Below are 16,388 nucleotides of genomic sequence, written 5' to 3' on the forward strand. Positions count from 1 at the left end.
GCCATTCATTTTGGGTGCTGGGATGCTAGGTGTTGGCACCCAAATATTTGAACTAAATTTTCTACTACATAGTATGTTTTCGGGTTTTTGTTTGTTTGTTTTAAATGGATACCAGACATAGACATGGCATTTGAAATTCTTAATCGCAGTTAAAATTATTCATAAGTTATCTTCAGTACCACAAAAGCTCAAACACCTATTAAGGAATTGTTGTTGTTCTTGTAGTATAAATGGTGGCTTTGAGTATGTTATATTTACTAACACGTTAATTCGAAGCAATGTAATTCAAACTCAGCTGCTTTCCAGAAACAGTCAGCCAGAGTTTAGGTGGAATTTGAGGAACGCGCCGTCATTAGCAATTTCATTTTCAGGTACAAAAGCGATCCTCTGTAGATCAAGGGTTTTAAACAAACTCTCTCCTGAGCTTGCTCGTCCTTTAAATCAAAGAATGGAAGATGCCTGGAAGAGGTATAGGAAGACTAGAGGTTTGCATGTCTGATTGAAGAAGGAGAGCACATCGGTTCTTCAGTTGACGTCAGTAAAGGTTAAAAGCGTAGGAATGCACTGTCCTCACTTCTTCCCAGGGTGGCTCTAGAAAACTTACTAAGACTCTTGCAGAAATGCCTGGGATAAGGTGAACAGTGCACACCGACATGTGGTGTATTTGTTAGCAATTTGTGTATTGTAGAGGAGATGGAAGGTGGTTCAAAACATGACTGCTGTTTTGATGGCCATATCTCTTGCTGTTTCTTATAAGTTTTAGTTTATTTGATCTTCAAATCAAAACATAGTTTGTTTCAAAAAATGATCATCTTGGACAAGCGTATGTATTGGTCAGTGGTGAACAACAGTAACGTATTCTCCCTGGACATGTTTTGGCTCAAACCTACTGACAGAGACTTGTTCAGCTCCGTCGCACTCTTGTGAAGACGGCTGTCACGTGGGGGTATGAAATCTGGACCCCGGGCGTCAAGCTATAAAGAAGAAAGGCTTTGGAGCTGGTAATGCAGAAGGGCGTGTGAAGAAGGTGACTTAATAAGAAATTGCAGGGCATCTGTGAGGACCAAAGCAGCGAGTATGTAGTTTCTCCTTGATGATGTGAAAGGGCAGGGCATGTGGAGGATTAGTAGAATGGCAATAGGTGAGCGAAGTGCTTCTGTAATGGCTCTTTGAAGGAGGTTCAGCTGCGTGTCTGACTGAGATGATGATGGAGGATGCAGAATGAGCTGCTTCTAAGGGCTCCCGCAGTCACTTGTCAGCAAGAAAAGCATAGCTCACATTGCATGAGCGAATAGGAGATTGTGGTCCCCAGCTTTCTCCCAAGATCCATAGAGACTATAGAGTTAGCAAGTAATTAAACGTGGTTTAATTTTTTGGTGAAGTAGAAGGAAAATGAGGACTGTTCTAGGGTTAGGAGTCAGTTTGAAGGGTTTGGTCTGATGGCGTGTTGCTGGCGGGAAACAGTGGTTGGAATGGGATGTTCGCATTTCCATCTGCTTGCGTTCAAAGGTAAGTGTCCGTAGTTCTAATGAAGATGCTTCATTGTGTGCTTCTAAGTTAGACTTCTACCAAGATGCTGTTTCATTAGCATAAAGTATTAACTCTCAAAGTGGCAGATATAATCTAGCAAATTAATTATGGATTTATTTAATGATGGACTATCTAGGTATTTTCATACCCAGTAGCTTCGTGTTTGTAAGAGGATTTTGAAAGTAATTTTCATGTCTGTGCTGCTTTTTAGCAGACTATTGAGTTCAAGGAAAGGTTTATGAGGTGAATTTCTATGGCAAATAAATATATGCTCTCATAAATCCAATTATGTTTGACTGACTTAGTGGTGCAAAATAGGAACAGTGAACATGTAAAATACTGCAGGAACAGGGCAGAAGTGTGGTCTCTAAATTAATAGAGTAAAATGGAAGGATACCTTATTAAAGTGATTTAAGTTGAAATAAACTAGTGCTGCTAACTTGATCTATTATATTTTCTTTAGATTAGAACAGGCAAAAGAGGCTGAATCTAAGGATGCTTTGAAGGACTTGGTTAATTTGATAACTTCCTTAACAACATACGGTGTCAATGAATTAAAGCCAGTTGGTGTTACCACTGGAGTACCTTTCCTACTACCTGGATTTGCAGTCCCACAGCCTGCAGGCAAAGGTGAGTCTGCTTTCTTTCTCTCTCTGTGGTTTTTCTTTGTTTGTTTGTTTGTTTGTTTTAATGTAAACAACAAAATACAGAGAAGCTGTATACTACACAAAACATTTGCAATTGAGTCTAGGTTCTTTAACTAAGGTTGTATATCAAATACTTAGTTCTGTTGGTCTCAAAGGTTCTGTTTTGGGGTTGGTACCCAAAGAAGAAAGTATAGGGCTTTTGTCTTTCAGGACTAAAGGCTGAGTCAAACATCTCTTGCTGCAAAGCTGACAGTTTCTACTTGGACATTTAAAGACATTATCATAATGAAGAGATGCACTGATTTGATTTATGGTGTTTTAAGCTGCTCTTACTAATCTGATGTGAAAGGCTGATGTGCTGGTTTGATTCCTGCCCCCCCCGCCCCGATTTGCTTTCTGTTAGCTTTCGTCAGCTTAGGCAAGTGTAACTTGTGAGCTGAAATCTGTTGTTTCATCACCAGTGTTCACAGAGTGGTGAAATCTGTGGTGTGCTTGCAACCACAGTCAATTATGATACGGAGATAAGGTTAAGAAAATCTGAGGGGGGGAAAGGCTTTTATAAAAATAAACTTATTTTTTACATCCTGTGGATAAACTTAAAATTCAGGTAAGTCTTGTATGTAACTAAGGGGTTTGGAATTTTATAGTGACCATGGAGCTAGTTTGTTACTTGGACTTTTTATGGGATTTATTAATACCAGGGATACAAGAAAAATTTTTGTGATAGGGTTACATTTATAGATTTATAGACTGATGGATTTGCTTCCACTGTTTCTGTTGTATATCTGGGTTCCTTGGATAATGTCTTCCTTTCTCTGGTATTGAGAGAGTTCATTGTTCATGGAAATTGGTTTCCCTTTGCACTAAATAGAGAAAGAAGGTGGTAGTCACACTCAGAGCTTAATTTCTCCATGTTTTCATAATAACGTGCTAATTTTTCCTTAAGCTAATCAGCTTTTCTGATACAATATCATGAGAGAACCATGACCTATCGCAATTTCTGAAGGAATTCTTTTATTTAATTTTCTGGTATTTGTCACGACATCTCTCAGTTCCTTTTACCTGCTTTTCAGTACGTTGGCAAGTTGTCTTTTTATGAGGACCGTGTTAGCTCGTTTTCTTAATTGCTTTTATTTAAATCTTTTTAGTTCTTGAACTCTGAAGAGCTGCTTAAGATTTGGTTTCTTCAGGGGTCCTTGTAATAATCAAAGATAATTTATTAATCTGCTTGATTGCCTGGAACAGCTGTTGATACTAAATTAGAATATAAATAGTTGTATCTGTCACTACCTATGTTCCTGTCACATTTAATAAGCTCTAAATTTCCTTTTCAACATTTTTCATTGTAAAGAAAGCATGTAAAAATGTCCTTTTAGAAACAAATGAGTGTGACTTATAATGTAACATGAATATTCTTCCAGTTTGTGAAATTGTTCCATGTTAGTTTTCAAGGAAGTTTTCTGTTGCCTTCTGGAGAAATACTGGCAGGGAAGGTGGTGAGGCTAGACACGAAGAGACTTGAATTTACTTTTAAATTGGACAACTTAGTTTATAAACAATTAAGAGAGTAGCATTCCACAGAGCATAGGTAATAAATCAGGATTCTTTGTTTATGAAAGGGTTTTTAAATCAGGTTAATGGTTTACTTATAGCTTGCTTGAAGATAAGGTTTTATTATTAGAGCATCCTAAATGCTTTGTTTAGAATGCGTTTCAAGTTGTTGCTCTTGATTGGCTTTTTTTCTTTAATAATTTTTACCATTAGTTGTTTTTTCTGTATCATGGGATTTGTCCACTACGACTTGTACTGTTACTATGGAAGTTTAAAAAAGTTGGCTTTGAGGCATCTTTTCAGTAGAATAATATCTGCCTATAGAAAATTCTGGGGTCCACAGGGAGCACTCATAAATGATGCATTCTTTGGCTAAATGAATGAGACTTTATTCAAATTGAAGGTATTCAGAAGAAGAAATTTGACCAAGCTTTTAAAGATGTGAAGTCTTTGTGTGCTAATATTATAGCTATCTTACGCTTTACAACTCTTTCCTTTTGTTTTAATTCCCCAGTTGTTAACAGTACTGGACCCTGCCAAAGCTTTCTTATTCCCAGGCCTGATTCCCAAAGCCAGCCCCGTGCCACCTTCCGATTCCAGTACGGTCGTTCACGCCAGTTAGTCCAGACCTGAGCAAAAGCAGCCTCCCCACGGCAGGAAGGCAACTGCCGGCCTTACGCTGCCCTGTGGAGTTTCTCCACGCATAGCGCTCTCCTTCTCACAGGCGATTGCCGTAAGAGTGGAAGCAAGAGGATAGTTTGGAGGCCATGCATTTTGTCTAGCTTTGAACCCAGCTGACGAGGATTTGTCATTGCTTTTTGCTCTGTGGAGTGAGGGGATACAGATGGCTGTTGCTCTAAACTTAGCCTGCCGAATACTTGTAGGGGACAGCGTTGCGTTCTGCATTACGGAATCAGAACAGGTTACTGTTGCTGTAATGAGTTTTCTTACAGCCTAGGTAGATGACAGGCAGGCTTTGTTTTGTCTCTAGAACTGTATCCTGTTGCACATTTTAACAATAGGTCAGCTTACTTACCTATTTTAAAGAAGTGGTCTTTGATTTAGCTGCTTATGTAAACACTTACTTTCAAAGATGAAGATGCCATCTTAGTGAACAGTAGATTGTAGGATTTGCAATGTAAGTGATTGTGCAGAGGCTTTTTTGAAGAGTCAGTTTTAATAAAAAAATTTATTATACGTGACATATACTGTTATTTTATTCACACTTATTAAAATGCATGGATCATTATTAATAAGTGTACTCATTGTTTATGACACTTAAGAACTTTCCTTTTTCCTCCCATCCCACTTTGTTTCCTGATTTAGGTCACAGTGTGAGGAATATTCAAGCATTTTCGGTCCTCCAGAACGCATTTTTGAGAGCAAAAACCAGCTATCTAGCACAAATCATCCTTGATGCCATCACGAATATTTATATGGCAGACAATGCCAACTACTTCATTTTGGAATCACAGCACACGTTGTCTCAGTTTGCAGAGAAAATTCCTAAACTTCCAGAAGTGCAGACCAAATACTTTGAGATGCTGGAATTTGTTGTCTTCAGCTTGAATTACATACCCTGTAAAGAACTGATCAGCGTGAGCATCCTTTTAAAATCCAGTGCTTCATTTCAGTGTAGCATCATTGCCATGAAGACACTCCTTAAGTTCACACGTCATGACTACATCTTTAAGGATGTCTTCAGGGAAGTGGGACTTCTGGAGGTGATGGTAAATCTTCTTCATAAATATGCAGCCCTTCTGAAAGATCCCACTCAGGCACTGAATGATCAAGGTAGGGTGTGCTCCTCCATTTTACTAACACATATCTTTTTTTAGCTGGGAACGGTGGAGGCTAGCACTTACGAGTAGGAACGAGAGAGTCTGAACATGTATCTCAAAGGCTGAGTTCTGCTAGGGGCTGCTGTGCCATCTGAAAAGCTCATTGGAATTACTTCTCTCTTATCCTGCGAGAAGCTCAAGGCAAGCTTTAATGAAAGATGCTGTATGAATGCAAAATAGCAGGAGTTCATATTTTCCTTTTTAAATGTTGCTTTTGTGTGGGGTTTTTTTTATGTATTGGTTTAATATTTGTTACTTAACATGAAAAGAGCAAGTGAAGGAGCAGCACATAGTATCTATGCTCTTCCTCACAAAAGGTACTTGGGCATTTCATTGTGTTTAGCCCTAGCTTTCAAAAATACTATAGAGTGCATATGTGAGCTCTTAATAGGAGTATGTATTCAAGTTTGCAGACTTTTTTGTACGTTGGGTCTACATTTTTCTAAGAGCGTTTATAAACCCCAAAGTTTTAAAAATTAAGTTATCTCCAGAATTGAACATCTCAGAGATAAGCTACATAGCTGCTTAGCCTGTGAAGCATACGCTGCCAAGTGCCATACGTGCATACGTACACACGGATTTTTTTTTTTTACATTCTTTATTCAAACTGCAATCGAGTTAGTGTGCATCAGTGACACTTATTTTTTAATCATAATTGTTGGATGTTTCACCTGGGTTTATTGTCTGAAGCTTTGTTAGTGAGCAGTAGCAGTTGACTAGGAACTCCATTGAAAAACACAGCAGTTCTCACATTCTTCTAAGTAAATGGACCAAGCTGTCATCTGATTAGGGTGCTACCTGGGTGCACCTGCCCTTGTGTTGTGGCTTGCTTCTTATTAGCCATTTTAAAAAATGGTGTTTTCTGGAGTGCTAATCTGTGTTTAAGATGCCACTTGCAGTCTTGGTTCGTCTGTTACAGCTGTTGAATCATCAGCACATTTACTGTAATTATGTGAATGTAGTTTTGTGCTTTTGTGTGGAATTTCTGAATACTGAACAAGAACAGATCCTGTTAGTCTTCAACTGTGGTATGGTTTTGTGGCTTCAAGAAACAAAAGTTGGGGATATGAAACTACACATACAGCTGCAGTGTCAGCCACTGAGCTCACAGTGCTCAAAAGCTTCTGTTTAAATTCTTGTCTTTATAAATTACCTTTTCAAATGATTCATAGTTAAGTTTTCCCAGGAATGCATGTGTAGACTAAGTCTTAATTTGCTTTGGAATATGGTTAGGCTGCATGTTCTCTGGGGAAGCAAAGAAGTAAAAGTGTTGGCGGAAAGTACCAAGAAGCATCTTAGAGAAGAGTGATTTTTACTATGACTTTGGCTTCTGAAATTATTTTTCAGGGGATTCAAGAAACAGTTCATTTGAGGACCAAAAGCAGCTGGCTTTATTGGTTATGGAGACCTTGACAGTACTACTACAAGGATCAAACACAAATGCAGGTAAGTAGAGAGACGGCTGTCAAAATATTTATAAAAAACTAACTCAGAAAATCATGCCTGAAAGCAAGCAAAGAAAGTTTTGACTTTCTATCTTCAGGCAAGTAATTGAACACACTGAAATATACTTTTTCCCTTGCCAAGTTTTTCCAGAAGAGAGAATAAACAGCGTAAACTAGAGTGCATAAAATAAAGTACAAGATAGTGGATTCTTTTTATCTTGAGTTTCTTTGCTATTGTTTACCTGAAGGCAACCACCACACCCCATCACTCTCCAAAAACACTATAATAATTTGTAGTAGGGCTTGTAACACGTGTTGTGTACCAGAAGATTTAAGCATTTAATTAGACATGTAGTTTGCTGTTGACAGTGTCATGTCTGCTTAAATGTGATTAAAAATGCTTGCATCTTTAGTGAAAGACGGCATTTTATTTTTAAAGGCATATTCCCAGTCAGTATGTATAAATAGGGCTCTGTTATGAGCGTCCTTTTCTAAATCAGGCAGGTTTCTATTATGCTTCATTAGCCAAGAATTAGCAACATCAAAATAGACAGTATGTGTATCTCATATTGCAAGCTCTCACAGACAGCTTTTACTAATAACAGATTGAGAGAGAATAATAACTGTTTTAAAATGCTTTTCATCTGTTCTATTAGATGAAGAAAATGAGCAGGTGGGGGGAAACAGACACCACCCTGAGAAACCAGGAAGTTTCTGGCCTTGGAGGCCATGAAACATCCTTATTTCAGCAGGTTTTGTGTTTTTTGGTTGGTTTTTTTTTTCTCAATTCTGACTGGTGTTTTCTCACTTCTGTTTTTGTTTTTGTTTTCATTTAAGTAGAAGAAACTACAGTCTGTGACAAATGCTTAAGAATGAAACGCTGAAAATTGTCCAGCTTGGTTGACAGCTCACTGTTTAAACATTAGTTCCTGGGCTAATGGTGTAAAGCTTGTAACTTGGTTTTTTTTCTGCTCTTGCCTGGGCAAATTTTTTTATTTAAATTTAGGCCCAGTGTTGGAGTAACCTCCTGTGTTGTCTATGCCATTTCACTGTTGCGCTTGTTTTCAAGCTCAGTTGCGTTTCAGCTTGTGGTTTCAAACTACTTTCAAAGATGGCTTTTGAATTCTTCCTACTGAGCATTTGCAGCATCTGCCAGCTCGGCTTTGTCCGCGTACTTGATAAGTTCTTCATTCCATCAGGAAAAGCATTATTCATGGTACTCGAGATAAACCCCAGTGGCATGTCCTTTTTCAAACAGCGAAGCAGAGGTTACTCCAAGCTGATGTTTCAATTAGTTATGCATTCAGGCTGTCATGATTTTGTTTAGACCATTTTGTCAGGTGGCTTGTGAGAAGGCTGTGGATGATGCTGCCAGAAGCTTTGCTGAAGCCGAGATGTGTCTCCTTTGCCACTTCCCTTTTGTCCACCAAGCTCTCTTCTGTCAATGGAAAGGAAAAAAATGATCTTTGATTTACTAGATGAATCTGCTCAATGATGAACCAAGAAGCAAGTGAACTAGGCTGAAATAAGGAGGTTTTAGAGAGGAATTGGTACAGGTTACAGATGAATTGCATGAATGAATTACACACTTGTACATCTATCGCTCAGCTTTGGTTTTGCCATGTAAGAAAAGGCAGAATTAGAAATGAGTCAGAAAGGGGTGGCACGCAGGTACATGTGAGGGCTTCCATATAAGGAGAAATTGGGGAAAAAAAAACACAACCAAACCAAAAAAACCTCAGGATTGTTTGATTTCTAAGGATGAATGAGAGGAGGTGGTGTAAGTATGTGATGATAACATCTCTGAAGGACTGGAACCGCCTCATATTTTAGAAGCGGCAGGTCTTGGTTCACAGGACTGGACTACATGTACCTGTGTGGCATCAGGGTCTGGGGTACCTGAGCCTTGCTCCTGTGAGGTATGGATTATGATCTGACCGTGGTAGTGTCCACCTGACTTGTGACAAATCCTTGGCTGCTGCTAAATGGCATTCCTGACCTCACCTAGGAAGCTTGAAGCAGCTGTCAGCACCTCATTGCTACTTTTCAGTACTGAGTTAATCTCTGCATATCCACCAGAGAAGCAACAGAGGGTAGCATAAAATGCATCAGGACTGGGGGATGACGCCACAGATGTTGTTTTTGAGGACTCCTGGAGAGTTCAAGGGCCTCATTTCATCAGTAGCTCTCCAAGTTCGGGAGTATGACGGAGTTGTACAGGAGGAGTTAAGAAACCATTTCTGAAAGAAGTTGTGGTTGCTGTGTGTGCAGCATGTCTGGGATGTGAGCCCAGTGGCACTGTATCCAGAGGCCAGCAGGGGTTTTAGGTCATCACAGAGAGGCATAAATAGGCATTATGCAGCCTTGCAGTGCTTTATACCACACTCAAAGCTTGGTTTCTGATCTTAAACGAGTATCTCTGATAAGGTTTCCTGAATATTGCATAACTGATAACTGAATTTCAAACAAGACATTTGGGTGTCCAGACCCAGACAGGTTCACTGGATAGTCGAGAATCGAGACCAAGAGTGGGAGAAGTATAAAATGTTTCCTCAGTCTCTCTCAAAACAAGAGACCTGACCACCGAGGAGATGCACTTTGCCTGTAAAGGGATGCAACCAGCTTAACTGTCTCAGGGTCTGAGGCCTCTCATTTTGCCTCGTCCAAGCCCATATCTCATCCAAAGAACGTCAGAGAAAGCAGAAGGCGGGAAATCGGAAATGGATAGTGGGACTAAGGTTTGTGTATGTACATTAGAGGGAATAAACATTGTCCTGACTAGCTCGTTAATCCTGAACTTTGTCATTTAAACTGTTCTTTTAGTTTGCGGTCACAAGGAAAACGATCCCTTTTGATGCAGTAATGCAACATTGATCCGTTTCCCTACTCTGTTTTCATCCTCAGTAATTAACATAGGGCAGTACTCTAGGTGCTGACACTGTACTAAACACACATTATATGTGCCATGTATCTTCCAGGGTTTTTTTAATGGTGTTTTCAGAATCAATTTTCATTTAATTTTCAGTTTATGTTGCTCTATGTGTTCTTCTGAGCATCCGGTAAGCTTGAGAACCATTATTTGACTTAAGCTTTATCTCTACAGAGATAGGTCTTGCCACAAGAAAATTTCTGCAGAATCTTACAAATCTTGTGGATAGATGGAATCACTTCTGAAACAGTGCTCCTAGTTTGCTTGTCTTGTCCAGAAGCAGCCTAGTTATATTTTTGGCAATGAACTAAATGTAATATAAACACTATCCCTAACCAAACCAACATATAGTCTTCACTGAAGATGGAGGGTTTGCTGTATTTTTTTCTATGTTTCATCCTGTGACTCTTTGAGCTCTAGCATGAAAAGAATAACTAATGTTGGAGTAACAGAATTATTGAGGAAATTCTTAGAATTGACTTGCATCCTCATAGTCAGCACCTTTAGTGAAAAATATTGTCAGAAGAATATTGTTCAAGTTATATTTTTATTTGTGGTAGGAGAGGGAAAATAGTGGTAAGTCATTAAACATCCATAGGGCTAAAACCCTGCCATTCAGTCTGTAGAAATGAAAATAAACACCTTTCATGTTTTGTTGTTGTTGTTGTCATTATTTGTTACTGATTGTATTTTTCATACTCCTTATGCGTTTATTCCCCTCCCCACCCCTTTCTGAGTAGGTATTTTCAGGGAGTTTGGTGGCGCAAGATGCGTGCACAACATAGTGAAGTATCCCCAGTGCCGACAGCATGCCCTGATGATCATCCAGCAGTTGGTGTTATCACCTAGTGGAGAAGATGATATGGGCACTTTGTTGGGACTGATGCACTCGGCTCCACCTACGGAACTGCAGCTGAAAACGGACATCTTAAGGGTAAATGAAGTACTGCTCAGGACTCTTGCTCCTAAGCCACTTTTTTAAAAAAAGAAAACACTGAGAAGGGAATTGGATTGGATGGGTGATATTTAGGTACTGAATGTAGATTGTTGCTGGAGTTGAAGCGTGTACATTTGATGCATGGTTTTTATTTTCTTCCATCTGTCCATGGCAAGTTTCAGAATCGGAGACGAAGGCTAGTGAGTGGGTATGTGTTTTTAGCATCATCACTTGTAGTCAGCCTCAGTGGATAGAAAATTAGGTTCTACAGTTACGATAATCTTCCTTGGTGGAGTATTATTCAGTTAAAAATAATAAGAATACATGGGGGGGAAAAAGCAAGCATGTAATACGTAAGTTTATTTTCAGTGCTGGCTTGTGTTCTCCTGTGGCAGACCTACTTTATTTTACCGATTTCTTAGTTATAAATGCTGAATTAGTTAATATAAATGTAAATCATAGTGACCATAGTAGAAGATAAAGCCGAAGAACTTGCTTGCTTAAGCAAAATAGCGGAAAGGTAGGAACGTAAGGCTGTGAGTGGAGGAGGAAGAGAGAAGACTCTCATCTGTTCTCTATCATATTAGGTTTTTTGGCTGCTAATCTGGATGCACAATTTCTTCTCAAAATAGCTAATGTTATTTTTGTAAATTGACATAATGCTGTTATTTTAGGGTAGAAAAGCTGAGGCAAGTAGTAATAAGTAAATGAGTCTTACCAGAGAGAACTCTGAGACATCTAGGTTCATCTCTGTTAAAAGGAGCTGTAATATTTCTCTGGCAAATGAGCAGCTTCATATTATTCCAAAAGACAGAAAGGAAAGCTAATAATTAAATGATTCATTTGACACATTTTGTCTGTTAAGGTCTTCGGTCAGTTTTGAGCATCTCATTTACGATATGTAAGGGGAGAGAAAGGATATTGCAGCTCCCCAATGGATCTACCATCCAAAGTCAGGGTTTCTGTCCTTCATCTGACCTGTTGTATTTGTCTTACATCGGTGCTATTTTCAGAAGTTTTGGTTATGGAACTGACAGCCTAGAATGGTGCAGTGATGTGTCCCTTACTGTTTGCCTAGGTTTGGCAGGAAATGAGATACTGCCTTCAAAGGAATGACAGTCTAACTATTTCACTACCCATCTTCTGAGTGCTTAAAAAAAGAAAAAGGCATGATTCTGAAGAAGTCAACTCTTGGTCATGAAAGATTCCCCCCACCCCCCAGCCTATTTTTCTGTATCAATAACATTTTCCTGTTGTTTGTGATGCTTCATGTAGAGAGGCTTTTTCTTCTGTATTCCATATTCACACGTGAGTCAAACTTCCCGTGACAGCTGGTTTTTTGTTTGTTTTTGGTTGGGTGATTGGGCTTCCCCACCCCTTGATTTCACAGGTAAATGAGTATTATCCTCTAGTCATGTAGTTTCTGCTGCTTATACTGTGGCTCTGTATTTGTTCAGCAAGTAAGGTTTTACCCATTTTTGTTTCTCTCTCAGGCTTATTTTTGAACAGCAACTCTTAAAATCAAGTTTCACTCAATTCAGAGATATATGAATTTCATTGTAGAGGAAGGCTAAAACTAAGCAGTTTTTTTTGGGCTAATTCTTTGCTGCTATTTGGTTTTTTTCAGTGCTGGTGTGGCTTTGTAGCTGCCAGATGCTTATGCATTGTAGATTTCTGGGAGACCTGTGTTAGGATGCTCCAATGTTCAGATTTCTCACTGCTACAGGCAGTTGTTTGCCCACTCTTGTTTGAAACTGTTTGTGAAGTATGGTGGCAGAGTAGATTCCTTTCTAATATATATATTCTCTGCCTTATCACAAAGGGAATTACCTGGGGGTTTTGGGTTCCATTCTATGCTTGGTGAAGTCTTTTCTGTTGGCAGGTTCATTTATCTCCTTAATTTCTTACTTCTAAATTAGGGGCAATGCTTTACTTCCCCCCTTCCCCCCTCTTTTTCTTTTTTAAGCTCTTGAGGATGGGGACTCTTGCAGTACAAAGTTGATCTTCGGAGACTTCAGGCATTACCGAATTCTGACAAATGACATGAGGATTTTGCTAGCATATCAAACAAAAACATTCCTCGCTTTTTTCAAGCTGTTTGTAATGCTGCTGCTTTTTTTCTTCCTTGTTTTGATTGTTTTTTTTGTCCATAGGCCCTACTTTTGGTGTTGAGAGAAAGTCACCGCACAAGAACTGTTTTTAGAAAAGTTGGTGGATTTGTGTATGTCACATCTTTACTCGTTGCTATGGAAAGATCTTTGTGCTCGCCGCCTAAGAATGGCTGGGAGAAAGTAAACCAGAATCAAGTGTTTGAACTGCTTCACACTGTGTTCTGCACATTGACTGCGGCAATGCGCTACGAGCCAGCCAACTCTCATTTCTTCAAAACAGAGATCCAGTATGAAAAACTGGCAGATGCTGTTCGATTACTTGGCTGCTTCTCAGACTTGAGAAAAATAAGTCCCTTGAATGTCTTCCCTTCAAATACACAACTATTTCAAAGACTTCTGGAGGATGACCTAATATCCCTGGACTCTGTGTCACCTACGCTAAGACACTGCAGCAAACTTTTTATTTACCTCTACAAAGTAGCAACAGATTCTTTTGACAGGTACGAACTACGCTTTTTTCCCCCGTTTTTTTCTCCTCTCACCCCTGTGTACCCCAAAATAGTTTTCTTCAAATATGTTAGTTGGAAGCTTTTGTATTTCCATTTTAATCTATTTCTTTGTTCCTTCACTCCAGTGAGAGGAATATAAGGTGACAACATCTGACCAAATATTGACTTAGCTTGCTGGTGTTCTCCAGGGTATGCAGCGTTCTCTCTGATGTTGAATGTTTTTGTCATGGCAGAAATTAAGACAGAGATGTCAGTTTATGGTTATATTTGATATGTTGAAGCAACCTGTTGGTTGATAGGCCGACTGTCTGGTTGCTTTATCATACAGAACTACTAGATTTTTATGCTTTTATTAAATCAAATAACAAATTGGTTGTTGAATGTTACACCTTAAGTTCATGTTTCCTTTGGTACCAGACTTTACTTACTTAGATAATATCATGATGACTTTAGAATCCTAGAATCATTTAGGTTGGAAAAGACTCTTAAGATCATTGAGTCCAACTGTAAACCTAATGCTGCCAAGTCCACCACTAAACCATGTCCCCAAGCGCCACCTCTACATGTTTTTTAAATACCTCCAGGGATGGGGACTCAACCACTTCCCTGGGCAGCCTGGTCCAACACTTGACAACCCTTTTGGTGAAGAAATTTTTCCTAATGTCCTATCTAAACCTCCCCTGGTGCAACTTGAGGCCGTTTCCTCTCGTCCTATCACTTGTTATTTGGGAGAAGAGACCGACCCCCACGTCGCTACAACCTCCTGTCAGGTAGTTATAGAGAGCAATAAGGTCTCCCCTGAGCCTTTTCTCCAGAGTAAACGCATCTAGACTAGACCTCTTGTTTTAGGTGGATTGGCATGTTCTTTAAAGTTCCAGCTAGTCTGTAAATTATTGTGTTTTTTTAAAAATTTAATGGGGACACACTCCCAGAGTTAAACAACTAGACAACTAAATTTTACTTAAATTATACTTGAGATTTGAAATGAACAGTAAAGTCTTAAAATTGATTCAAAATGACAACAAAACTTACTGAAGTATGTGTTGAAGATTGGCTTGTCTCAGAATAGTTCTCACCCGTAATTTAAGGTACAAAAAAGTAAAACGCAGACCTACCTAAGCTTCATATCTGGGACCATGGAGCTGCTATACCACAGCTACTTAATGCACGTGACCCTGTTTTTCTAAGATGGGCCACCTAGTTAGTCAAACACAGGGCCTGATTTTCCAAGTGTTGAAGGTGTGGCTGTGTATGTTGAGATATTAATAGAGCTGCCAGTTGGTCAGGTTGTCTTAAACTAGATGACTAGTAAAGTAAAAACTTCATGTTTTTGTTAATGAAAATTTTGCCTCCGAAGCAGCAAATCTTAATGCTTTTCTCTTGTTTAAAAAACAAAACAAAACAAAACAACCCCAAAAGCCAAGAACAGAAATCAATTTACTTCATCTCATTTTAAAGTATTATTAAACCATTCAGATAGGGGGAGGAAAATGTGTATTAAGAATGTGTTGCACGTACTGTAGAAGTTATAACACTGGTTAACAGTAGTGTACGAGGAATCAATGGGGTAAGTAAATCCCATGGTGGTGTTGCATAAACTACCTCATTAAGTTCCCTTTTTTTTTTTTTCTGTCGTCTTCAGTGACTGCGTTCTCCCTTCTTTCTTAAGTTTTCTCATTATCAATATTTGTAAAGTTTACATTGATTTTATTTCTTACCCATGTTGGTTATACTTAATTTGCTCAGGCTTTACTTTCTCCTCTCAATTTCCAGTGTTTAACATTGAAAGATGTTCTATTTTGCTAGCATGCTTGTATCGATAAACCTCTGCGGAGTAATGGAACAAACACTGCAGAGCCATGCCATAAACCAAGTACACGCTTTGCATGTCCACGTTCATCTGGCGCGTGTCCTTCAGTAGTGTCCTTTGTCATCCATGTTGTTTCTGAAGAATGGATCCTAGTAACAATTTTATTTGTGCTTTTGTAAAACTAACAAGCTTATGGCCTCTGGTTTCTTCTCTAACCGCTCTGTCCTACTCCTGTCTGTTTTGTCTGTAGTCGTGCAGAACAGATCCCTCCTTGCCTGACAAATGAGACTTCTCTCCCCTCTCCCTGGGGTACGCCAGCTTTGTCCAGGAAAAGGTACCGACCCTTTAAAGAGAAGCTGATCTTGCTTCTGATTTCTCTTTCACTGCTGTGTTTCTTAGTTCTTGTTCTTTTTTCTCTCAAGTTGCTATTTTTTCCAAGGTGTGCATTTTCACTTGTGCGTTTACTGGATAAAATAAATGTAAAGGTATGTTTCATAGGTAGCGATGCTAATGTGTAAGATTAGAGATGTCTCCAGACTCCTGAGGCACTTAACTTTAAGTTCATGATTCAAAAAAAATAAGGTCAAGTATAAAAAATGATCTAAGTGACACTCTCAGGAGCAGTTCAAAGAAGTTCACGCTACACTAGTAGATCAATTGATACAGCAGGATTTTTTCTTTTCTTGACTAATTTTCAAGAAGTAGTTGCAGTAGGAAGGTGGATGGCTTGTTAAGGTGCTCATTTGTTAATAATTGCACAGAATAAAAAATAAAGAATGAACCTGTCAGTACTTGACTATCAAATGATGTAGAGGCATGCTAAATTAAAAGGTTTGGAAAGAAAGCACAAATGGCACAATTCAGAAACCCTAGCACCCACATCCCCCACCTCCCACCCCCCTGCCCCGCCACCACCCAAACTACTATCTTTTCTTATGCATCTTAGTGTCTGATAGATTATTTTGTCTTTTTTTTTCTTTTTTTTTTCTTAAAAAAAAAAAAAAGTAGTTTACCAATTCAACAACAGTGTGACTTACAGGCCTGTGCAAATGATGAAAAGGAGATTTTTCCCAGAACC

General features: G+C 39.0%; 1 protein-coding gene across 5 annotated transcripts in view; it reads left to right on the forward strand.

Annotated features, from left to right (window-relative positions):
* The window catches only part of WDFY3 (WD repeat and FYVE domain containing 3), a 178,687-nt gene that overhangs the window by 80,650 nt on the left and 81,649 nt on the right, over positions 1-16,388 (forward strand). For 4 of the 5 annotated variants that reach the window (XM_087736668.1, XM_087736672.1, XM_087736671.1 and 1 more), the window contains 6 exons: positions 1,994-2,160; positions 5,055-5,522; positions 6,917-7,015; positions 10,684-10,877; positions 13,034-13,491; positions 15,561-15,644. In XM_087736668.1, the coding sequence (XP_087592794.1) occupies positions 1,994-2,160; positions 5,055-5,522; positions 6,917-7,015; positions 10,684-10,877; positions 13,034-13,491; positions 15,561-15,644 (1,470 nt within the window). The remainder of the gene's footprint in view (positions 1-1,993; positions 2,161-5,054; positions 5,523-6,916; positions 7,016-10,683; positions 10,878-13,033; positions 13,492-15,560; positions 15,645-16,388) is intronic. The other variant, XM_087736673.1, reaches the window with a different exon arrangement.

The sequence above is a fragment of the Nipponia nippon genome, unplaced genomic scaffold (genome assembly GCF_047370975.1).
Source record: "Nipponia nippon isolate SJK-2023a ecotype South Korea unplaced genomic scaffold, ASM4737097v1 scaffold_6, whole genome shotgun sequence".
NCBI classification, from domain to species: Eukaryota; Metazoa; Chordata; class Aves; order Pelecaniformes; family Threskiornithidae; genus Nipponia; species Nipponia nippon.